General features: G+C 39.6%; 1 protein-coding gene across 1 annotated transcript in view; it reads left to right on the top strand.

Annotated features, from left to right (window-relative positions):
* The window catches only part of LOC127361315 (retinal guanylyl cyclase 2-like), a 52,255-nt gene that overhangs the window by 11,083 nt on the left and 15,093 nt on the right, over window positions 1–26,079 (top strand). The window contains exons 8-9 of the mRNA XM_051395843.1: window positions 22,295–22,514; window positions 23,276–23,351. Coding sequence (XP_051251803.1) covers window positions 22,295–22,514; window positions 23,276–23,351 — 296 coding nt within the window. The remainder of the gene's footprint in view (window positions 1–22,294; window positions 22,515–23,275; window positions 23,352–26,079) is intronic.

The raw sequence follows: 26,079 nt of genomic DNA, 5'->3' as shown, positions 1-26,079 counted from the left end.
CAATGAGCAGCTAGAATCATCATTTGCCATTAATTATAAAAGACGCAGCATATTGAGTACATATAAATAAATCGAACACTGTGTGCCAGTTCACCCTGGGAGCTTTATGTCAACAGCAAGGTCTAATAGTGTGACTGCTATGATCTACTAGATCACTAATGAACAGCTTTGCTGAGCTTAGAAGACAGAGAGCAGACATGAGGGGCAATTTAGGGAAGAGCAATGGATCCACAGTTTTCGGTGTTGTGTACAGAAATAATGGAGATATAATTAATTCAAACATACAGTAGAAGTGGCATGATTGACCTGTATGATAACCACCCTTCTGTAGGTTTTGGGGGGGTATTTTAATAATCAGTGGTTCACAGACATATGGCTAAAATACTGTCATCCTTGCCAGCTAATGCCTCTTCTACCTTTTTAATGAATGTACCAATTGTTGTTTCATGTTTCTGTGGGGAAAACACTGGTCAAGGTAACAATCATGTTTTTGTGACACATGAGGCAACTGCCAACATCATTTACAAGGGCGTTCTTCAGTTCCATTCATTAATAGATTTGTAAGGCGCCTCACTTGGTTATCTATGTTGGGTAAACTCATTATTAGAGCAGCTCATATTCCATGCTTGGATAACAATTGCTGATTTTGGCCTGGTTTGAATTGCAGAATTTCACCAGCTGTGCCCGGAGGCAGTGCCATCCAGCCTGACTTGCCCCCCATTTTCTCAAACCGTGTTAGACTAAACACAACCATGCAATCCTACAGGCTATCTACTGCTCAGTATATGCGATCTGGCTTAGCTAATCTACATTAAATAACTCCTCCATTCATTCGCATAGGAGCAGCAACAATGCAGCATCCGTAGCTCCTGTCTCGATGCTAAGGCTATGGGTAATGTTCATTATCTGCTTACGAACGATATCTCCGGCCTGAGGCCAAGCAATTCTTGATGCTCAGAAAGCAATGAGTGCCCTGTAATTCCGGCTTAAATTCATTAATGTATAGCAATTTCTGGGGATATCTCTAGCATACTTAGCCATGTACTTCAACTAGTGTCTGCTTAGACGTATTGGTTTATAGTCCTGCTGGCTCCTCTTAATGGCACTTCTATGTAGCTCATGGAAGGGAGGTTGCCTGGTGTGGTTCTTTGGGGGTCTCTGCTGCCGCTCTCCTTGTTTTAAACTTTTCCGTGAATGCACATGGAAGGACAGGGAGATGTGCTCTCCCTGCCTTAAGGTTTTCCACGTAGGCATGTGGAAGGACAAGGAGGTCCCATACAGAGCCACACCACTAAATATAACACACTGTTTGGGAAATATGTTTTGCTGGCTTAATTTAAATATTCTTCTAGCATAACTTCTTTGGGATCTCTTTATTAATCCTCAGCCAAGTTACTTAAACTAGTATCTGCATAAGTTATTGGCTTATTACTGTCATTTATTTCTTACAAAAATTTGTGCTGCTGGCTCCTCTTACTGGCACTTCCATGTAGCTCATGGAAGGGAGGTTGCCTGGTATGGTTCTTTGGGGGTCTCTGCTGCCGCTCTCCTTGTCTTAAACTTTTCCATGTATGCACATGGAAGGGCAGGGAGGTGTGCTCTCCCTGCCTTAAGGTTTTCCACGTAGGCACGTAGGAAGGACAAGGAGGTCCCAGAACAGAGCCATACCGCCAAATGTAATTCTGCTTGGAATATAAGATATTTTGACGAAAGTGGTCCTGACTGAACTACACTAATAGTAGTGACTGATGATGATGAATATGAAGAAGATGACGACGACAACAGCAACGATGGGGGAAAAACGAGCAGCGACAACAGTAACTGTAGCAATAATAATACTTATAATAACAATAACACTAATATCAGTGATATTAGCAATGGCAGTCAAGCAGGACCATGGCAGGAGGCTCCACCAGGATCCATGAGGACCTGCGAGATGAGAAAGCACAAGAACTCCTGGGAAGAAGTGAAGTTAGTAACATGCATTAATGGGACATGAATGAGTGCATAAAGAGAGAGGAAGGGAGTAGCTCAGTGCACCATGGGAAATCCCCCAAAAGTCTAGGCCTATAGCAGCATAACTAAGGGATGGTTCAGGACTCACCTGATCCAGCCCTAACTATAAGCTTTATCTAAGAGGAATGTCTTAAGCCTACTCTTGAATGTGGTGATGGTGTCTGCCTCCAGAACCACAACTGGAAGCTGGTTCCACAGGAGAGGAGCTTGGTAACTGAAGGCTCTGGCTCCTGTTCTACTTTTAGAGACTATAGGAACCACAAGTAGCCCAGCATTCAGAGAACGTAGTGTTCTAGAGGGGTAATAGGGTACTATGAGCTCTTTAAGATATGAAGGGGCCTGACCATGAAGAGCTTTATAGGTGACGAGGAGGATTTTAAATTCTACTCTAAATTTTACAGGGAGCCAGTGCAGAGAAGCTAGTACAGGAGAGATGTGATCTCTTTTCCTAGTTCCTGTCAGTACTCGTGCTGCAGCGTTCTGAATTAATTGGAGCGTTTTAATGGACTTATTTGGGCAGCCTGATAATAAAGAGTTGCAGTAATCCAGTCTAGAACTAACAAACGCAAGGAGTAGTTTTTCTGCATCTGTCTTTAAAAGGATGTGTCTAATTTTTGTAATATTACGTAAATGAAAGAAGGCAGTCCTGGAAGTTTGCTGTATGTGGGAATTAAATTACATGTCCTGATCAAAGATGACTCCAAGATTCCTGACAGTGGTGCTAGAGGCCAAGGTAATTCCATCTAGAGTAACTATATCTTTAGACAGTGAGTCTCAAAGGTTTTTGGGGCCAAGAACAAGAATTTCGTTTTTTTCTGAGTTTAACATCAGAAAATTGCAGCTCATCCAGGATTTTATGTCCTTAAGACATGTTTGTAATTTAGATAATTGATTAATTCCATCGGGCTTGATTGATAGATATAACTGCGTATCATCTGCATAACAGTGAAAGTTAATGGAGTGATTCCTAATAATGTTGCCTAAAGGAAGCATATATAAAGTAAATAGTATTGGTCCAAGTACAGAACCTTGTGGAACTCCATGACTAACTGTAGTATTTATTGAAGATTCATCATTAACATGTACAAACTGCGAACGATCTGATAAATATGACTTAAACCAACTCAGTGCGGTTCCTTTAATCCCAATTTGATGCTCAAGTCTCTGTAAAAGAATATCATGGTCAATGGTGTCAAATGCAGCACTAAGATCTAATAATACTAGTACAGAGTCCATCGTCAGAAGCAATCAGAAGGTAATTATTAACTTTGACCAGAGTTGTCTCTGTGCTGTGATGAACTCCTGACTGAAAATCCTTAAATAAATTGTTGTTATGTAAATAGTCACACAACTCTTTGGCGACTACTTTATCCAGAATCTTAGAGAGGAAGGGGAGGTTACAAATCAGTCTATAATTGGCTAAAACCCCTGGGTCAAGAGTGTGCTTTTTAAGAAGGGGCTTAATTACAGCTACTTTAAAGGACTGTGGTACATATCCTGATAATAAAGAAAGATTAATCATATCCAGTAAAGAAGTGCCAATTAAGTTCCTGAACTTGGCCACTGATAGCTGTTGATGGCAGTTGGTGATTAATTTTCTCTCTTATAGTAATAATTTTATTATAAAAGAAGCTCATGAAGTCATTGCTACTTAAGTTTATGGGGATATGTGGCTCAATAGAGATGTGACTCTCTGTCAGCCTGGCTACAGTGCTGAAGAGGAACCTAGAGTTGTTATTATTTTCTTCTATTAGTGCTGAATAATAGGCTCCTCTGGCATTACGGAGGGCCTTTATATAGGTTTTAAGATCATCATGCCAAATTGAGCGACATTCTAATAATTTCGAAGAGCGCCATTTCCTTTCAGATTTCCTAGCTATTTGCTTTAACTGGCGGGTTTGGTGGTTGTACCACGGTGCTAGTTTCCTATGTTTTAATAATTTCCTTTTTATAGGAGCGATAGAGTCTAATGTTCTTCGTAGTGAGCCTGCAACACTATCAACAAGATTGTCAATTTTGGAGGGACTAAAGTTATTATAGGACTCTGTTAAATTCAGACATGGCATTGAATTAAACACTGATGGAATCTCCTCCTTAAATTTAGCTACAGCAGCTAAGATAGACATCTGCTGTAGGAAGTTTTTCCTAATGGCTTATAATCTAATAATATGAATTCAAAAGTTATTAAACAATGGTCAGATAGAAAGGGATTATGTAAGAAGACATTAAATGTTCAATATCAATGCCATATGATAGAACGAGGTCAAGAGTGTGATTAAACTGAGTTGGTTTATATACACTCTGACAGAAGCCAATTGAGTCTATTAATGATATAAATGTGTTACTAAGACTGTCATTTTCAACATCCACATGAATATTAAAATCACCTACAATAATCACTTCAGATATAAAATCAAAGTACGGTCCAGGAGCGCGGTACACTATAACAAATAGAACTGGCTGCAGTGTTTTCCAGTTTGGGTGAGAAAGACTAAGAACAAGGCTTTCAAATGAATTATAATTTAGTTTAGGTTTAGGGTCAATTAAAACACTCGAATCATATATGGCTGCTACTGCACCTCCTCGGCCAGTGCCTCGAGGAATGTGAGTATTAATATGACTAATTCATTCACTAAAACAGCTTTAGGACAGAGACCTGATATTTAACAGTCGGCATTTAATTATTTTATTTTGTGCTAGTTTTAATTTTTATAAGGTTTTTTTTTTTTTTTTTTTTTTTTTTTTTTTTTTTTTTTTTTTTTTGGGGGTGGGGGGGGGGTTTTTTTTTTTTTTTTGGGGGGGGGGGGTTGTTTTCCGCCCGGCGGGGGGGGGGGGGGGGGGGGGGACAGATGGCCGGTTGGGTTGGGCGGCCCCCCGCCGCCGGGGGCGGGGGTTGTTTTTTTTGTTAAATAAAATTTTTGGGGGGGGGTGCCGTCCCTTTTATTCTTAAGCCCCCCCCCCCGGGTTAAAAAAAATTAAATTTAATACACGTACCATTATCACTAAAAGAGGCAGAGGAATAACTAAAAGAACTGAGCAAGAAGAGCAGCAGATGAAGGGGAGAAGCATATGGTGTTGCTAATGAAACTAGCGTGGAAAGCAGGCTGCCATTTATGATGATTGTTAGCAATAAACCCCGACTTACCCACCCTCCGTGCATGCCTACTGTGAAAACCTTCTTTTTCAATGGCAAGACGATGGTCTAAAGGAGTGCCCAAAATGGGCCACGGCCATGGTGACTTCATAGCAGTGCCTCACTAAAGTAGCAGGAATAATGTGCCCGGAGAAAATGCGATAATTCAACAATGTTAGCCTGCCCAGAAACACAGTTGGTGGCGAATCGAAGACAAACGTCAACATCAACTGTCAGACAAAGCTTTTGATTTTTATTCCAGTGCATGGGACAAGAGCACAGATCCCACAGACACGGCACACCTGGTGATTTTTTTGCGCAGAGTTGATAATAACTTTTGCATTACGGAGGAGCTGCTTGATCTTAGGAGTCTAAAGGGCACAACAACAAGAGATTTTTAAGCCGTGTCAGATGCAATTGACAAGATAGGACTAACATGGAACAAGCTGTGTGGAGTTACAACAGATGGGGCTCCAGCAATGACAGGCGAGCGCAAAGGAATGACCTCAATGGTGTGCAGCAAGGTGCAAGAGAGTGGAGGTGAAGCTGTTAAAATGCACTGAGAGTCTGCAATTAGAACTTATCAAAAAGCAGTGTGATGATTCTTGGAAGAATCAACATCAGCTTCTCTGCTTACCAGAATTCTACGGGAGCTTGAAAAAGGTTTCCTCTGATGAGATGCCACGGAAAACGAATGATGTGTCTGTTCGGCTCAACATACATACGTGAGCAGACATTTTCTCTGTTAACTCTGAACAAAAGAGCTGAGAACCAAAATGACCGACAGCCATCTCTGTGATGTCCTACGCATCTCAACCACCAAACTTACTCCTGACCTGCCGGCCATCCTTCAGTCCAAAACGCAGCATCACTGCTCCCACTGAGTGCAATGCTGTTACCATTCTATGTGAGTTAAAAATATTTTACACAGTATTCATGTGTTAATAAGCCCAATAACTTCATGAATTCAGTCAATTTATGTTGATAACATTTTTCTAACAAAAGTCACAAGTAAAAAGTTGATGTGATAACAAGATCAATAATTTATTTGCATAACAAGCTTGAAATATACTAATTCCCCTTTTCCTCTTATTTCCCCCCTTTATACAGGGCTGTGAAGGGCGATCACCATCCTGACTAAGAATCAATCTGAGACTGCTGTTTTAAGAATGAACTGCCACCCTTTTTGTAACAAAATTAATTAATACCTCGCATTACCTAGCAATATGGGTCCGAAGAAGGCTCTGACAGCCAAAGAGGTGGATGACATCAAGAAGTCTCTGGACTTCTTGTCTGAGGAAATTTCAGTTGTGAAACTGCAGCAGAAATCCATCCTGGACGTGGTGGAGGAAGTGAAGGCTCCCCGGATCCGGAACGCCGAGAAGGACCGGCGTCTGGTGAACCTGGAGAGTCGAGTGGCGGAGCTGGAGCAGTACACCAGGGTCAATAATGTGATTGTGACCAGGCTCCGTATCACACCCTGGTCATATGCCCGGGCGGTGACCGTTGACAACGGGGGGGAGCCCGGTGAGCAGGATGTCAGCTCCGTAGAGCAACAGGTGGCTGCCTTCCTACAATCCAAAGGGATTGAAATGGACTGGAACAACGTTGAGGCATGCCACCCTCTGCCCCGGAGAGATGACGGCGACAAACGAGCCGTGATCATGAGATTTGTCAACAGAAAACACAAAACCGCACTGTTAAAACAAGGAAGGAAACTGAAAGGATCAAACGTATTCATCAATGAGCATCTGACCAAACGTAACGCCAATATCGCCAGAAAAGCACGCCTCATGAAAAAACAGGGGAAAATTCAACATACATAGACATCAAACTGTAAAGTATTCATTAAACTAAACGGGTCACCAGAGCAAGCCAAAGTGCTGGTCATCAGGAACATCGAGGAAATGGACAAACACAAATGATTATCACAATCCGGGCTAAGGTATGATGACTCATACACAACACACCACCATGATACAGTCTGAAAGAACTCATTCATCTACAACTGGAGACAATAGGGATATAATTCAAAGGATTGCTGATCATGAAAAACTGGAACTGAGAACATTTCAATACACTGACCATAATTTACTGGACTTAGAGAAGAAGTTATTGTCCGGGTCTATATCGTGCTCCAACATCAGTGACAACTGCTGCTATTACACAGCTGAACAGTACAATCAGACCATTAAATGGACAGCAAATTGTCTATAATTCATTTCAATAGCAGAACTCTGTATGCAAACTTCAATAACATCAAGGAATATTTAAGTCAATTTAAAAAAAACAACATTTAAAATAATTGCAATATCAGAAACATGGATCAATGCAGATAAAGGAATGGATTTTGAACTGGAGGGATGTGAATTTAACTGTGTAAACAGAAAGAACAAGAGTGGAGGAGGAGTGGCTGTGTATGTGGATAATAACTTGAATTATAAATTAGTAGAAAATATGACAACTGTCCTTGATAACTTATTAGAATGTATAACAATTGAAATATGTAAAGAAAAAAAGAAAAAATTAATAATCAGCTGTATATACAGAGCACCGGGCTCTAGTATTGAAGCATTCAAGGACTGGATAGGGGAAATGTTTTCTAAAACTAATCAAAAAGTTGTTTTCATCTGTGGTGACTTCAATATTGATCTGCTCAATCCAAATAAGCACAAAATGACCGACGAATTTATCAATACAATGTACAGCATGAGTTTATATCCAAAAATCACCAGACCTAGTAGAATCATATCCCATTGTGCCACTTTAATTGATAACATATTTACCAATGATATTGAAAATAATACAATGAGCGGACTATTAATTAACGACATCAGTGACCACCTACCAGTGTTTACAGTTTATAACAGCAACTATCAGAGAAATCAGCCAGAGGAAAAACTAAAATACAGACGTGTGAGGACAGAGGAAACTATGAGTACATTTAAGAATGATTTACTGGCACAAAATTGGGAAAAGGTATATAATGAAAGTGATATTGATAGTGCATATGAAACCTTTTTAAGAATATTCACATCATTATATGATAAAAATTGTCCAATAGAACGATACAACAGAAAACGAAAATACGAAGATCGACCATGGTTCACGAAGGGATTACTAAATGCCTGTAAAAAGAAAAATACACTATATAGAGAATTCATTAAACAAAGGACTAAAGAGGCAGAAAATAAATATAAAAACTATAAAAACAAGTTAACCAATATTATAAGGGTATGTAGGAAAGAATACTATAGTAAAATATTATATTATAACAAAAACAATATTAAAGGAATATGGGACATATTAAATAGTATTATTAAAGATAGTGCTAAACAACAGAGCTACCCTCAATATTTTATTGATAACAATATTAAAAAGTACAATATGGATGATGTGGTCGGTGTGATGTTTTGGTCATTGGATTTTCCTAAAGGGTATAAAAAGAAAAGTGTAGATTGTTTAAAATACAAAATTAAAATGAATACAAGGCGCTTAGGCAAAGGAACAAATTAAAATGATTTCCATTATTCATATAACAAAAATAAAATCAAGAAAAAGAAACAAAAAAACCTGTTCATATTAACGGATCACTACAGGACGGGCTGGGAGAAAAAAGAGGAAGTAGACGGTCAATCAGCCGAGTCGATCGTGGCAAATCAGCCGCACTTAAATTAGAGGACAAGACCAGCATTTTAGTAAAGAGCAGCGTATTACTCCGGTTTCAAAAAAAGGTATAGTAGCTATAATTAAAATATGTTACATTAAAGTGTTTCATGCGCCCCGAGAAAAAAAACTTAACAAGTATCCACGCACCAGTGGGAGAAGCAAAATAAGTCATATAGCCCAGGATTGCAATTACCATATTTGAGGACTGAAAAACAATTGCCAGTGTTTCCGGCACGAGGTATATTTGACTTTACACATATAATACTACAAGCATACTTAATATCAAGCATTTTACGACCAATTGAGAAATCAACAATAAAGTCCCATATTTGTACCTCCAAGTGGCATATTCACATATTTGAGCTACTGTAAAAACACTTTGCTCAATAATTCCTGGCTATGGATGGTATATCTTACTTCACACATCTAAGACTACAAGCATGCTTAATATCAAGCATTTTACTGTACCAATGTGCAGAAATAAGAATAAAAGTCCCATATTTATACCTCCAGATTCCATATTTTCTTATATTTGAGCTACTGTAAAAATGTAAACTGTATGTGGAACCACCCAACAACTGTCACACTGAATAATATAAAAATAATATATGAGGAAGAGACAGTAGGTACAATGGTGTTTGAAGTTAAAACTAATTATTTTCCCTTTACCTACAAATGGACACAGCAGAGCTCAAAATAAATAAATAAATAAATACCTTTATTTAAAACCAGAAATAAATACGCTGTTTCTCCACATTTACCATAATGCAGAATACTTGTACACTTGAAATTAAGTGCGGCTGATTTGACCACGGAGATCGGACTCACGGCTGGATTGACCGCAGTCTACTAGCCTACTGTTTCTCTACACAGCACCGTCCCGTAAGTGACAACATCCGGTCTCAGAATATAAACAACAGGTCTTTTCTCCGTTTCTGTTTTCTAGTGATTTTATTTTTGTTATATGAAATAGAAAATAAAACAATATTTTTATATTTGCTCATCCCTTTCTGACCATGAAAAAAAACCCTTGTATTTCAATTTTAATTTTTGTATTTTAAAACGAAAATCAAATAACCACTCGTTTTCTGTTTTTAATACTCTTTCTGAAAAAAATCCAATGACCAAAACATACACGGACCGTGGTCAACAGCTTTAATCATTTCTTTGTAAATGTTGGACCAAACCTGGCAAAAAAATATCCTGATCCATTGTTCTGTAATTAATGTTAAAGAGTTCGGTCTAGACCTGCTCTATTTGAAAAGTGTCCTGAGATAACTTCTGTTATGAATTGGCGCTATACAAATAAAATTGAATTGAATTGATTAATTGAATTGAATTGTTATCTGAGGATTGGAATGATAACCTCACAGTGAGAAATCCCAGTTCAATGTTCCTCACAGCAGTGGAAGAAAAAGAAATAATTGATATGGTAAATAAATGTAAATACAAAACATCTACTGATTCAAATGAAATTGATATGAAAGTTGTCATAGAGGGGATTTCTGAGCCACTGACATACATCTGTAACTTATCATTCCAAACCAGAAATTTCCTAACGACATGAAAATAGCTTAAGTTGTGCCGCTGTATAAAACTGGGGATAGACACGACTTCACAAATTACAGGCCAATTTCTTTACTTCCACAAATTTCCAAAATTCTAGAAAAGGTATTCAATAACAGATAAGACAAATTCATAAACAAACATAAATTACTTTCAGACAGTCAATACGGATTTAGAGCAAACAGCTCAACATCACTGGCATTAACAGAATCAATTGAGGAAATCACAAACGCTATAGATCACAAACTGCATTCAGTTGGAGTATTCATAGATCTCAAAAAAGCTTTTGATACAATTAATCATAACATATTAATCAATAAACGGTACGGGATCAGGGGGTTAGTATTGCACTGGGTGAGAAGTTATTTAAGCAACAGAAAACAATTTGTGAAGTTGGGGGAACATTCATTGTCATGCTTGGACATTGCTTGTGGTGTCCCACAGGGGTCAGTATTAGGTCCAAAACTATTAACACTTTACATAAATGATATATGCAAAGTTTCAAAAACATTCAAATTAGTATTATTTGCAGATGACACTAGTATTTTTTGTTCTGGGGGGGATTTACATGAACTACTGGGGAGGATCACCACTGAAATCTGCAAACTGAAAATGTGGTTTGACAGAAACAAATTATTGTTAAACTTAAGTAAAACCAAATTCATGTTATTCGGCAAATGCAATAAGAATCGGAAGTACAAGTACATGGGGTGGACGTTGAAAGAGTATATGAAAACAAGTTTCTTGGGGTAACAATTGATGATAAAATAAACTGGAAGTCTCATATAAAACATGTACAAAGCAAACTGTCAAGTTCAGTTCTGAGCAAAGCAAAACACAATCTGGACCACAAATCACTCCACATTCTCTACTGTTCACTGATTTTACCATATTTACTATACTGTGCAGAGGTTTGGGACAATACTTACAAATGTACAATACAATCTCTATACATACTACAGAAAAGAGCCATAAGAATAATTCATAATACTGGTCACAGAGACCACACAAATTCACTATTCTTAAAATCAAAAACATTAAAATTCACTGCCCTGGTTAATTTCCAAACTGCACAAATCATGTACAAAGCAATAAACATCTACTTCCTGGAAATATTCAAAAATTGTTTTTTTTACAGAGTTGGGGGTTATAATCTGAGGGGTAAATTTAACTTTAAACATCAGTGGGCATGTACAACATTAAAAAGTTTTTGTCTTTCAGTTTGTGGAGTGAGGTTGTGGAACAGACTGGTTGTGGAGCTCAAGCAATGTCCAAGCATGATCCAGTTTAAAAAGCGTTACAAACACATGTTTTTCACAAGGTACAGGGAGGAAGAAGGGCTTTAACCCTTTAGCCGCCGGGTTTTATTTTTAAAAATACTAGATTTTGACATCTAAATTTCAGGAGGCTCTGGCTGGAAAGTGGTTTGAGATAAAGACAAAGTGTAAATGAGACAAATATTGAGAATGACCTAAAGTTTATATAGGGAGTAAATTTTCCTGTCTAATTTGCATATTATGACGTCATATGGCGGCGGCCATATTGGATTATGTAATTTTCATGAAATACCTGATATTTTGAAAGAGAGTTGAACTTATTTCATCAGATTCACCCCTCTCCATCTATTTGTTATGTTGTCCCAAACCAAATGAACAAGGAAAAAGTAAATTGTAAGCCAACAGTCGTAAAGTTGAACTATACCACAAAACTCATGTAAACAGTAGGCGTTTTTTATGATTTTTTTAATTTTAATTTTTTTTTGTGCCTTCAGAGGCCTAATGTATGCCTATCTATCCAGATGACACTGTTTATAGTTTGTCAGAGTGTGGAACCTCTCATTACAGGGCACAGCACACAGGCCTACCCCACACTGATTGCACCTGTATGATGACCTTTAGGGTGGGTACGATCGGAGCAAACTATGCAGTCTGGACGATCACCAGTGTCACGGAGCCAGTGGCGTTCTGTAAGCCTCTGTGGCATTTCTCCCCCCTCTGCTGAACGCCTTCCCCGTACTTTGTTTTCTCTCTTGGAGAAGCCCTCAAGCAAAGCAGTGATGATGTCCTGCACAAAGGCCTTCAGTGGCTTGTGTGGACCGGCAGTCATGCTGCTGTAAATGATATGGGCATTGACCATACTTATGCTCAGAATGGCGTTCACTATACGATTGTACCATTTCTTTGACCGATGTGGAAAGAGGTAGGTTTTCATCCTCTGATCAGCAGTGTCTACTCCCCCCATAAATGAATTGTACCTATCCACACACACAGGTCTGTTTACATCCCTAAACCCACTGTCTGTATGTTTGGACCTGATCTGTTTCCGGACACACGAGTTCCCATGAAGAGTGGACAACAAATGGAAACGCTTTACGTCATGCCACACACACGCCAACATTTTGCCATGCCTCATGAACACTGGGTCATCTCCTCTGGCCAAGGGCAACTCGGTCTTTCTTAGGGCCTTTGGCATACCTCGCCTTTGGCTACTGACTGTCCCACACAAACCAGTTTCATCATTTGCCAACTCAGTTGCTACAGCTGGTGATGTGTAGTAGCTATCCATGTACAACTCATGCCCTTTCCCTACGTGCTGGGCCATCAGCTGCCGAACTAGAACATGGGTGGCACCTAAATCAGTGACCTCATCACCATACTGCCCAGTGTACAAAGACCACTGCAGAACGTATCCTGACTTGGCTTCACTCAAACCAAATGCCTTATAACCATATTTGTCCGGTTTGTTCGGATTATACATTTTCAAGGTGGACTTTCCCTTGAAAGCTATGGTCATTTCATCCAGTGACAGTTGTTTGTGTGGGCCATAGACAGCTGAGAAGCGTGGAATGATCAGGTCAATTATTGGGCGCACCTTGAACAGTCTATCATAGCCTGGCTGGCCCCTCTCAACATACTCCTCATTATTGGCAAAGTGGAAGAAAGACAGGATGATTTCAAATTGTTCCTAGACATCACTTTCCCAAATCCTGGTGTAAAAGTTGGCCAAAATTCTGCCCAATAATCCTTGAGCTCTGATTTATGTACCAGGCCCATGCTCAAATGGAGTGACAGGAAGGCTTTCATTTCAGGGACAGTGACATCATACCATTCATGAAACCGTGAACTTGGCATTAGTTCATGAGAGCCTAAATACTGATGAGCATACCGATTTGTCTCCATTGTAATGTGACTCCAGAAATCATCAGTCAGAAAGAGGGACAAAAAATGGCCTTGAATCAGTGCTAAGCTCTCTGTCACCACGATATCCAACTTGCTCATCAAAGGACTTTATCCATTCCTGATATACTTCCTCATCTCTCAAGTTAGCCCAGCCACCATTACCATCATCATCGTCATCATTTCAAGACCTGTTCTGCCTTCCCCTGTTGCCTCTACCACGTCCACCTCTCCTATGGACACTGAGAGTGAAGAAACTTTTACATTTACACCCCGCTCTGTATGCCAGGGCAAGAACGGCGGTGCATGCGTGATTCATTTGCAGCCTGGACGTGGAGTGGTGTGTGTCTCCTCTCTGCTCTGTCTGCAGGCTGGGACTGCTGCGCGGGGCTACTGTGAGACTGACCGCCTGTGAGTGCTTTTGGGCAGGGGAGGGACTCACGGCAGCACCCGCTGCTCTTTGAGCACACTGCAGAGTGATACGTGCTTTCACGTCAGAGTCTCCTAACACCACAAAAGTCTCCAATAACACAACCAAGTCGCTAGATTTGGTGCTAGTCGCTTTTGACAAAAAAGTCAAGTTTGGACGGGATTTCCTCGAACATTTTGCATTGCATTGAAGCATGACGTTTTTCTGAGCTACGGTCTAAGTACGGGATGTCTGTCAACTAGTGGAGGGGAGTATGAATGAGATATAACACTCTATTAGGAGAAAACAGCTGTTTGATTCAGTACCGCGTCCTGTCGCAATTTTGCAACTTTGGCGTTTAAAGGGTTAACAATCGAGTGTTTTCATAAATGATTTATGTATTTGTTTATTTAATCTATTTGTTTTCTAGTTTTTTTCTTTTGTGTAAATATGTATGTTGGGGAGAAAGAGTGTTAATTGAGTAGTGGAGAAGGGGTAGGTTTAAATAAGCATATGCTTCATCCTACTCCTTTTCGGACATGTGGGTTCACATTATTATTTTTGTTTTGACTATTGATATTGTTGTTTTGACTATTTTCATTGGATTTGTTTGTTTGTCAGTTTACTTTGTTGTGTTACTCGCACATGTTCGAAATAAAAAAAATAAATTAATTAAAACCCATTAATAGAAAGATGTGTGATGTAGGCTGTTTTTTTTTTTTTTTTAAGCATATTCAATTATCAAACATTATTTATCTACATTTGATTGATTTGCCAATTTCACTACACTAAAGGTGAGATGATATACTTCACTATAGTGAGTGGCCCAGTCCTTTGTATATTTTTCCATATGTGGCCCTCAGTGAAAAAAGTTTGGACACCCCTAGTCTAAGGTCTCATTTCCCCCTCACTGTTCTTCACCTTCCCTCAGTGAAAAAAGTTTGGATACCCCTGGTCTAAGGTCTCATTTCCCCCTTACTGTTCTTCCCCCTCCAATTTTCAGTGGTCCTAGTCTGATTTTGCTCCTATCTCTCTACAGATCCTTTTAAATTATCGATAGTATGCGTCCCTCCTCCAGTCACTGTGACATAGTTCCGACAACATTTTTAAAAACCATACTCCCTGTCTTAGGTTCTAGCCTGCTTTCTACCATCAATTCCTCTCTCACATCAGGGTCCATAGCTGACCTCTTTAAAAGTGCCAGTGTTCAGCCACTTCTTAAAATACCCTCTCTCAATCCAGACCAGTTAGAAAGCTATAGACCTATCTCCAAACCAGCTTGCGGACCAGCTCCTGAAGCTGCTAGAAGGTAGTATCTTTGACAAATTCCAATCTGGTTTTCACCAAGACAGCATTACTGAGAGTGTCTAATGACATTCTTATGCATGCTGACACAGGTGAAAGCTCCATCCTTATTCTTCTTGATCTGACTGCAGCCTTTGATACCACCGATCACACTTTACTGGATAGATTACAGAACTGGGTTTGCATTTCTGGTACAGCCTTGAACTGGTTTAATTCCTATTTTTCTAATAGAGTCTTTTATGTCTGCATTAATAATCATGTTTCCTCTTCCACTCCCCTGCTGTGTGGTGTCCCTCAGGGGTTGGTTCTTGGTCCGGTTCTGTTCTCCCTGTACATCCCTCCTCTGGGTCATTTGTTCAGCCGCTTCCATGACATGTCATACCACTGTTATGCCGATGATACACAGATTTACTTTTCTGCGAAACCCAATAACCTGAATCCACTGTTAGCTGCCACCAAAGACTAACCCTAACCCTAACCCAAAAATCCTTTGACACCATTGACCATGATATTTTTTTACAGAGACTTGAGCAACAAATTGGCATTAAAGGAACCGCACTAAGCTGGTTTAAGTCATATTTATCAGATCGTTCGCAGTTTGTACATGTTTACGATTAATCTTCAATAAATACTACAGTTAGTCATGGAGTTCCATAAGGTTCTGTACTTGGACCAATACTATTTACTTTATATATGCTCCCTTTAGGCAACATTATTAGGAATCACTCCATTAACTTTCACTGTTATGCAGATGATACGCAGTTATATCTATCGATCAAGCCCGATGAAATTAATTATCTAAATTACAAACATGTCTTAAGGACATAAAATCCTGGATGAACTGCAATTTTCTGATGTTAAACTCAGAAAAAAACGAAATTCTTGTTCTTGGCCCCAAAAACCTTAGAGACTCACTGTCTAAAGATATAGTTACTCTAGATGGCATTACCTTGGCCTGTAGCACCACTGTCAGGAATCTTGGAGTTATCTTTGATCAGGATTTGTCATTTAACTCCCAAATAAATCAAACCTCTAGGACTGCCTTCTTTCATTTACGTGATATTACAAAAATTAGACACATACTATCACAGACAGATGCAGAAAAACTAATCCATGCATTTGTTACTTCAAGGCTGAATTACTGCAACTCTTTATTATCAGGTTGCCCCAATAAGTCCATTAAAACGCTCCAATTAATTCAGAACGCTGCAGCATGAGTACTGACAGGAACTAGGAAAAGAGATCACGAAGATTAATGTGGAGTCGGTGTGTAATTATGCTAAGACAATGTCGGACACCGTAGTTTTCTCTTGACCCCTGCCCAATGTGACCAGTGATGACATAGCCGCATGTCGTCATTCCACCGCTGGCTGTCGAGGTGGTGTCCAGCAAACGATGTGGGCTTCATTGATAACTGGAAGCCTTTTGGGGAAAACCTGGTCTGATTAGGAGCGGCATCCATCCCACTTTGGATGGAGCGGCTCTCTTATCTAGAAATATGGCGAAGTTTATCTCTAAAACCTGACAGTCCAGAGTTAGGACCAGGAAGCAGAGCTGCTGTCTTACACACTTCTCTGCGCTTTCTTTAGAACAGTCACCCACCCAAAACCCCATAGAGACTGTGTCTGTCCCCCGACCACCTAAATTATTTAAAGAAATAAAAACAAGAGGAGTTAAACATAAAAATCTAATAAAAATTAAAACCAGCTCCTCAGTAGCACAAAATAAGAGAATGAAATGTGGGCTGTTAAATATCAGGTCTCTGTCCCCTAAGGCTGTTTTAGTGAACGAATTAATATCAGATTATGATATTGATTTACTTTGTCTTACTGAGACCTGGTTGTCCCACGAGGAGTATGTTAGCCTAAATGAATCCACCCCCCAGTCATATTAATACTCACATTCCTCGAGGCACAGGCCGAGGAGGTGGAGTGGCAGCCATATATGATTCGAGCGTTTTAATGGACCCTAAACCTAAACTAAATTATAATTCATTCGAAAGCCTTGTTCTTAGTCTTTCTCACCCAAACTGGAAAACACTGCAGCCAGTTCTATTTGTTATAGTGTACCGTGCTCCTGGACCGTACTCTGATTTTATATCTGAATTTTCAGAGTTTTTATCAAGTTTAGTCCTTAAATCAGATAAAGTAATTATTGTAGGTGATTTTAATATTCATGTGGATGTTGACAATGACAGCCTTAGTAACGCATTTATATCATTAATAGACTCAATTGGCTTCTGTCAGAGTGTAAATAAACCAACTCATTGTTTTAATCACACTCTTGACCTTGTTTTATCATATGGCATTGAGATTGAACATTTAATAGTCTTCCCACATAATCCTTTCCTATCTGACCATTATTTAATAACTTTTGAATTCATATTATTAGATTATAAGCCATTAGGCAAAACTTCCTACAGCAGATGTTTATCTGACAGTGCTGTAGCTAAATTTAAGGAGGAGATTCCTTCAGTGTTTAATTCAATGCCATGTCTGAATTTAACAGAGTCCTATAACAACTTTAGTCCCTCCCAAATTGATAATCTTGTCGATAGTGCTACAGGCTCACTATGATCAACATTAGACTCTATCGCTCCTATAAAAGGAAATTATTAAAACATAGGAGACTAGCACCTTGGTATAACCACCAAACCCGCCAGTTAAAACAAATAGCTAGGAAATCTGAAAGGAAATGGCGCTCTTCCAAATTATCAGAATATCGCTCAATTTGGCAAGATAATCTTAAAACCTATAGAAAGGCCCTCCGTAATGCCAGAGGAGCCTATTATTCAGCACTAATAGAAGAAAATAAGAACAACCCTAGGTTCCTCTTCAGCACTGTAGCCAGGCTGACAGAGAGTCACAGCTCTATTGAGCCACATATCCCCATAAACTTAAGTAGCAATGACTTCATGAGCTTCTTCTATAATAAAATTATTACTATTAGAGAAAAAATTAATCACGAACTGCCATCAACAGTTATCAGTGGCTCTCCAAGTTCAGGGACTTTAACTAATGTAAACTCAGATATATATTTAGACTGTTTTTCTGCTATTAATCTTCATCAGTTAACTTCAATAATTTCTACATCGAAGCCCTCAACCTGTCTATTAGACCCGATCCCAACTAGGCTGCTTAAAGAAGTTGTTCCCTTAATTGGCACTTCTTTACTGGATATGATTAATCTTTTTTTATTATCAGGATATGTACCACAGTCCTTTAAAGTAGCTGTAATTAAACCCCTTCTTAAAAATTCCACTCTTGACCCTGGGGTTTTAGCCAACTATAGACCGATTTCTAACCTCCCCTTCCTCTCTAAGATTCTGGAGAAAGTAGTCGCCAAAGAGTTGTGTGACTTTCTACATTACAATAGTTTATTTGAGGATTTTCAGTCAGGATTTAGAGTTCATCATAGCACAGAGACAGCTCTGGTTAAAGTTAATAATGACCTTCTGACTGCTTCTGACAATGGACTTGTCTCTGTACTTGTATTATTAGATCTTAGTGCTGTTTTTGACACCATTGACCATGATATTCTTTTACAGAGACTCGAGCATCAAATTGGCATTAAAGGAACTGCCCTAAGCTGGTTTAAGTCATACTTATCAGATCGTTCTCAGTTTGTACATGTTAACGATGAATCCTCCATAAATACTAAAGTTAGTCATGGAGTTCCACAAGGTTCTGTACTTGGACCAATACTATTTACTTTATATATGCTCCCTTTAGGCAACATTATTAGGAATCACTCCATTAACTTTCACTGTTATGCAGATGATACGCAGTTATATCTATCAATCAAACCCAATGAAATTAATCAATTATCTAAATTACAAACATGTCTTATGGACATAAAATCCTGCATGACCTGCAATTTTCTGATGTTAAACTCAGAAAAAACGAAATTCTTGTTCTTGGCCCCAAAAACCTTAGAGACTCATTGTCTAAAGATATAGTCACTCTAGATGGCATTAACTTGGCCTCTAGAACCACTGTCAGGAATCTTGGAGTTATCTTTGATCAGGATTTGTCATTTAACTCCCACATAAAGCAGACCTCTAGGACCGCCTTCTTTCATTTACGTAATATTAGAAAAATTAGACACATACTATCACAGACAGATGCAGAAAAACTAATCCATGCATTTGTTACTTCAAGGCTGGATTACTGCAACTCTTTATTATCAGGTTGCCCCAATAAGTCCATTAAAACGCTCCAATTAATTCAGAACGCTGCAGCACGAGTACTGACAGGAACTAGAAAAAGAGGTCACATCTCTCCTGTACTAGCTACTCTGCATTGGCTCCCTATAAAATGTAGAATTGAATTTAAAATCCTCCTCCTCACCTATAAAGCTCTTCATGGTCAGGCCCCTTCATATCTTAAAGAGCTCATAGTACCGTATTACCCCACTAGAACATTACGTTCTCTGAATGCTGGGCTACTTGTGGTTTCCTATAGTCTCTAAAAGTAGAACAGGAGCCAGAGCCTTCAGTTACCAAGCTCCTGTGGAACCAGCTTCCAGTTGTGGTTCGGGAGGCAGACACCCTCACCACATTCAAGAGTAGGCTTAAGACATTCCTCTTTGATAAAGCTTATAATTAGGGCTGGATCAGGTGAGTCCTGAACCATCCCTTAGTTATGCTGCTATAGGCCTAGACTATCGGGGGATTTCCCATGGTGCACTGAGCTACTCTCTTCCTCTCTCTTTCTGCACTCATTCATGTCCCATTAATGCATGTTACTAACTCCACTTCTTCCCCAAAGTTCTTGTGCTTTCTCGTTTCGCAGGTTCTCATGGATCCTGGTGGAGCCTCCTGCCATGGTCCTGCTTGACTGCCATTGCCAATAGTGTTGTTGCTGTGCACCTCTCTCTCTGCCTCTCTCTCTCTCTCTCTCTCTCTGCCTCTCTCTCTCTCTTGCTGTCTCTCACCCCAACTGGTCGAGACACACGACCACCCACCTAGAGCCGAAGGATCTGTCCTAGGTTTCTGCCTTTTAACAGGCAGTTTATCCTTACCCTTTTCGCCAAGTGCTTGCTCATGGTGGTACTGTTGGGTCTCTGTAAATAATGTTATAAAGAGTTCAGTCTAGACCTGCTCTAGTGTCTGGAGATAACTTCTGTTATGAATTGGCGCTATACAAATAAAATTGAATTGAATTGAATTGAATTGATAAAACTGAAATCATTTTATTTGGCCCTGAAAACTTTGTCACTGCGGTTGATCAGTTTATTGGACTATTTCGCACTACTATCAAACCCACTGCATAGAATCTGGATATCATCTTCGACCAGTATATGACATTTGACCTTCATGTCACAAAACTTGTCCAGTCCTGTTTCCTGCAGCTACGAAATATAGCAAAAATCTGAAGTTTCCTGTCCTCCAGTGATCTTGACCAATTAATTCACAGCTTCATTTTATCCCATCTAGATTACTGTAACTCCCTCTACACGTGCCTCAGTCAAGCTTCGTTAAACCGATTACACTTAGTCCTAAATGTAGCCACCAGACTTTCAACCAGAACCAGCCGTCAGTGCCACATTACTCCTGTTCTTGCATCCCTTCATTGGCTTCCGGTAAAATTTAGAATCAATTATAAGATCTTACTGATTACATATAAGGCACTTCATGACCCCCAGTTAAATTGCAGATCTCCTTGTTCCTCATTCCACTCCTTGGCCACTCCACTCCTCAAATCTCTGCCTTTTTTCCATTCCCTGCTCTAACGGTAAAACTAAAGGTGACCTTTAGTTTTAGCCCAGTTGCTGTTTTAGCCCAAACATTGTGGAATAGTCTTCCATTCACTTAGATTCAATTTGTGGACAGTTTTAAGCGGCTGCTCAAAACCCAATTCTACAGACCTTTTTATAGATCTCCTTGTTCATTTTCTCATCATGTCATGTCTCTTAATTTATCCTTCCCTCTTGTTTTGTCTTCCTTTGTTTTTACTTGCTTTCTATGTTTGAGTTTTTGTGTGTTGTTATGTTTGTTTATTTATTGTTTGGAAAGCACTTTGGATCTCTGTGTCAAAAAGGTTTTATATAAATAGAGTTGTACTTAGTTACTTACTTACCTCAGTATAAAGTACTACAGTAACGGTACTAATACCTCAGTAAAAAGTACTCCACTACAGTAACAGTACTAATACCGCAGTATAAAGTACTCCACTGCAGTAACAGTACTAATACCACAGTATAAAGTACTCCACTACAGTAACGGTACTAATACCGCAGTAAAAAGTACTCCACTGCAGTAACAGTACTAATACCACAGTATAAAGTACTCCACTACAGTAACAGTACTAATACCACAGTATAAAGTACTCCACTACAGTAACAGTACTAATACTGCAGTATAAAGTACTCCATTACAGTATAAAGTACTCCATTACAGTAACGGTACTAATACCGCAGTAAAAAGAACTCCACTACAGTAACGGTACTAATACCACAGTATAAAGTACTCCACTACAGTAACAGTACTAATACTGCAGTATAAAGTACTACTCTAGTCTCTCTCGCCCCAACTGGTCGAGGCAGACGACCACCCACCTAGAGCCGAAGGATCTGTCCTAGGTTTCTGCCTCTTAAAAGGCAGTTTTTCCTTTCCGCTGTCTCCAAGGTCTTGCTCATGGTGGTACTGTTGGGTCTCTGTAAATAATGTTATAAGGACTTCGGTCTCGACCTGCTCTATTTGAAAAGTGTCCTGAGATAACTTCTGTTTTGAATTCAATTCAATTCAATTAATGGTAGTCATTGATCAGGCAGTCACCAGATGTTACATGATTAACATCAGAGTCAGAGGGAAGTAAAACAAAAGGTAGTGATCAGATGTGATGGAGACAAAGGGCAGGAAAGGTAGGTGTGGGGGTTTGGTCAAGGGGAGAGCAGACAACAAGAATACACATTTAGAATATGAAGATCAAGGGACACAAATGGGTTTGTTAACAAGTTTGGAGAATGTGAATTTTCTTCCTCACGATGATGTCAGCTCCTCTCCTCTATCTTTCTCAGGTGTTGTACGGAGGTAAAGAGGGGCGGGGCTTGCAGGCCAGGTACATGGTGTTGGACAGCGATGGCGACCGACTTGTGCCGACACACTCGCTCGCTCCAGCACACACTGATGGGACGCTCGGAGGTCTGAGGCCACTGAGTCACTCCTTCAACTTCCCCGGAGGAAAACCCCCCACTGCCAGTTTCTGTTGGTTCAGTCCAGAGGAGGCCTGCACTGAGGGTGTGTTCACTGACCTTCAGGGAGGGTGGGACTTTTTATTCAACATAGATTCTGTCAACTTTATCTGTGATGGGGTGTTCAGGTTCTGCTGGGAAAGTTCAGGACGTCCACGTTAAGTGAAGATCTGAGCTGTGTTCAGACCATCCTGATAAAGAGTAAACTGTATGACTTTGTTTATCTAATTCCGTAGTTTAGTTTGGGGTGTCAGGTCTCCCTCTCAGCATTTAAGATAGTCAGCCATAAAGATGTACACACATCAAAATGTACACCCTTACACCAAATGACATAAAATATTAATTTCCACTGTCCCAAAGTTCACCAAAAACAGAAGTAGTCAAAATGTTCTTTTCCATAAATCTACATGTATATATATATCAGTGATTTGAAGGTTGATGGATCGGTACAGTCTCGGATGTGTTTGGGGAAAGAGGTCCAGAGTGAATTTTTGGTCGGAGGAAGGCTGTTTGTGGCGGTACAGATTGAAATGAAATGAAATGATTAAAAACAACCATACACTGTTTATTTGAGCACTATTAATCCTTATTGAGTTTGCTCCTAAAAAGACTAGAACTCTCCTGCTCTGCTCTAAAACTCAGTGAATGGTGTCTCTGGGGGTGTATACTGGTGTTTCAGTCCAGGTGATACAATCCAGGTAGTCACAGTGTGTAGTTAACTTTCACTGGATCTGATCCAGTTTCAGGGTTAGATGTTCAACATGTTTTTACTTTTGTCTGATTATTATTTTATGTGTTAATCTGCAGGTTTGAGCACAGTGACGATGTTGTTTGTCTTCCTGTTGTTCTGTGCTCTGATTGGAGCTTTTTTCTACTGGATCAGGTGATCACACACACACACACACACACACACACACACTTCCTGTGCTCTGTTTACTCTTATCAGTCAGTTAATCTGTCTGCACTCAAACACAAAACATTTCCATTATTAATCAATGAAGTGTAACCTGATCAGGGCAGCTGTGTCTCTAGAGCAGGTCGTCCAATTCAATTCAATTCAATTCAATTTCAATTCAATTCAATTTTATTTGTATAGCGCCAATTCATAACAGAAGTTATCTCAGGACACTTTTCAAATAGAGCAGGTCTATACCGAACTCTTTATAACATTAATTACAGAGACCCAACCGTACCACCATGAGCAAGACCTTGGAGACAAGGGCAAGGAAAAACTGCCTGTTAAAAGGCAGAAACCTAGGACAGATCCTCCGGCTCTAGGTGGGTGGTCGTCTGTCTCGACCAGTTGGGGTGAGAGAGAAAGAGAGAGAGAGCGAGAGAGAGAGGCAGAGAGAGAGAGAGCGAGAGACAGACAGACAGACAGGTGCACAGCAACAACAGTATTGGCAATGGCAGTCAAGCAGGACCATGGCAGGAGGCTCCACCAGGATCCATGAGAACCTGCGAGATGAGAAAGCACAAGAACTCCGGGGAAGAAGTGGAGTTAGTAACATGCATTAATGGGACATGAATGAGTGCATAAAGAGAGAGGAAGGGAGGAGCTCAGTGCACCATGGAAAATCCCCCGATAGTCTAGGCCTATAGCAGCATAACTAAGGGATGGTTCAGGACTCACCTGATCCACCCCTAACTATAAGCTTTATCAAAGAGGAATGTATTAAGCCTACTCTTGAATGTGGTGATGGTGTCTGCCTCCCAAACCACAACTGGAAGCTGGTTCCACAGGAGAGGAGCTTGGTAACTGAAGGCTCTGGCTCCTGTTCTACTTTTAGAGACTATAGGAACCACAAGTAGCCCAGCATTCAGAGAACGTAGTGTTCTAGTGGGGTAATAGGGTACTATGAGCTCTTTAAGATATGAAGGGGCCTGACCATGAAGAGCTTTATAGGTGAGGAGGAGGATTTTAAATTAAATTCTACATTTTACAGGGAGCCAATGCAGAGAAGCTAGTACAGGAGAGATGTGATCTCTTTTTCTAGTTCCTGTCAGTACTCGTGCTGCAGCGCTCTGAATTAATTGGAGCGTTTTAATGGACTTATTGGGGCAACCTGATAATAAAGAGTTGCAGTAATCCAGCCTTGAAGTAACAAATGCATGGATTAGTTTTTCTGCATCTGTCTGTGATAGGATGTGTCTAATTTTTCTAATATTACGTAAATGAAAGAAGGCGGTCCTAGAGGTCTGCTTTATGTGGGAGTTAAATGACAAATCCTGATCAAAGATAACTCCAAGATTCCTGACAGTGGTGCTAGAGGCCAAGTTAATGCCATCTAGAATGACTATATCTTTAGACAATGAGTCTCTAAGGTTTTTGGTACCAAGAACAAGAATTTCGTTTTTTTCTGAGTTTAACATCAGAAAATTGCAGGTCATCCAGGATTTCATGTCCGTAAGACATGTTTGTAATTTAGATAATTGATTAATTTCATTGGGTTTGATTGATAGATATAACTGCGTATCATCTGCATAACAGTGAAAGTTAATGGAGTGATTCCTAATAATGTTGCCTAAAGGGAGCATATATAAAGTAAATAGTATTGGTCCAAGTACAGAACCTTGTGGAACTCCATGACTAACTGTAGTATTTATTAAAGATTCATCGTTAACATGTACAAACTGCGAACAATCTGATAAATATGACTTAAACCAGCTTAGTGCGGTTCCTTTAATGCCAATTTGATGCTCAAGTCTCTGTAAAAGAATATTATGGTCAATGGTGTCAAATGCAGCACTAAGATCTAATAATACAAGTACAGAGACAAGTCCATTGTCAGAAGCAGTCAGAAGGTCATTATTAACTTTAACCAGAGCTGTCTCTGTGCTATGATGAACTCTAAATCCTGACTGAAAATCCTCAAATAAACTATTGTTATGTAGAAAGTCACACAACTCTTTGGCGACTACTTTCTCCAGAATCTTAGAGAGGAAGGGGAGGTTAGAGATCGGTCTATAGTTGGCTAAAACCCCTGGGTCAAGAGTGGACTTTTTAAGAAGGGGTTTAATTACAGCTACTTTAAAGGACTGTGGTACATATCCTGATAATAAAGAAAGATTAATCATATCCAGTAAAGAAGTGCCAATTAAGGGAACAACTTCTTTAAGCAGCCTAGTTGGGATCGGGTCTAATAGACAGGTTGATGGCTTTGATGAAGAAATGATTGAAGTTAACTGATGAAGGTCGATAGCAGAAAAACAGTCTAAATATATATCTAAATTTACATTGACAGAAGTCCCTGAACTTGGAGAGCCACTGATAACTGTTGATGGCAGTTGGTGATTAATTTTTTCTCTAATAGTAATAATTTTATTATAGAAGAAGCTCATGAAGTCATTGCTACTTAAGTTTATGGGGATATGTGGCTCAATAGAGCTGTGACTCTCTGTCAGCCTGGCTACAGTGCTGAAGAGGTACCTAGGGTTATTCTTATTTTCTTCTATTAGTGCTGAGTAATAGGCTCCTCTGGCATTACGGAGGGCCTTTCTATAAATTTTAAGATTATCTTGCCAATTTGAGCGATATTCTGATCATTTGGAAGAGCGCCATTTCCTTTCAGATTTCCTAGCTATTTGTTTTAACTGGCGGGTTTGCTGGT

Source organism: Dicentrarchus labrax, unplaced genomic scaffold (genome assembly GCF_905237075.1).
Source record: "Dicentrarchus labrax unplaced genomic scaffold, dlabrax2021, whole genome shotgun sequence".
NCBI classification, from domain to species: Eukaryota; Metazoa; Chordata; class Actinopteri; family Moronidae; genus Dicentrarchus; species Dicentrarchus labrax.
This window is presented reverse-complemented; position numbering and strand designations above follow the sequence as displayed.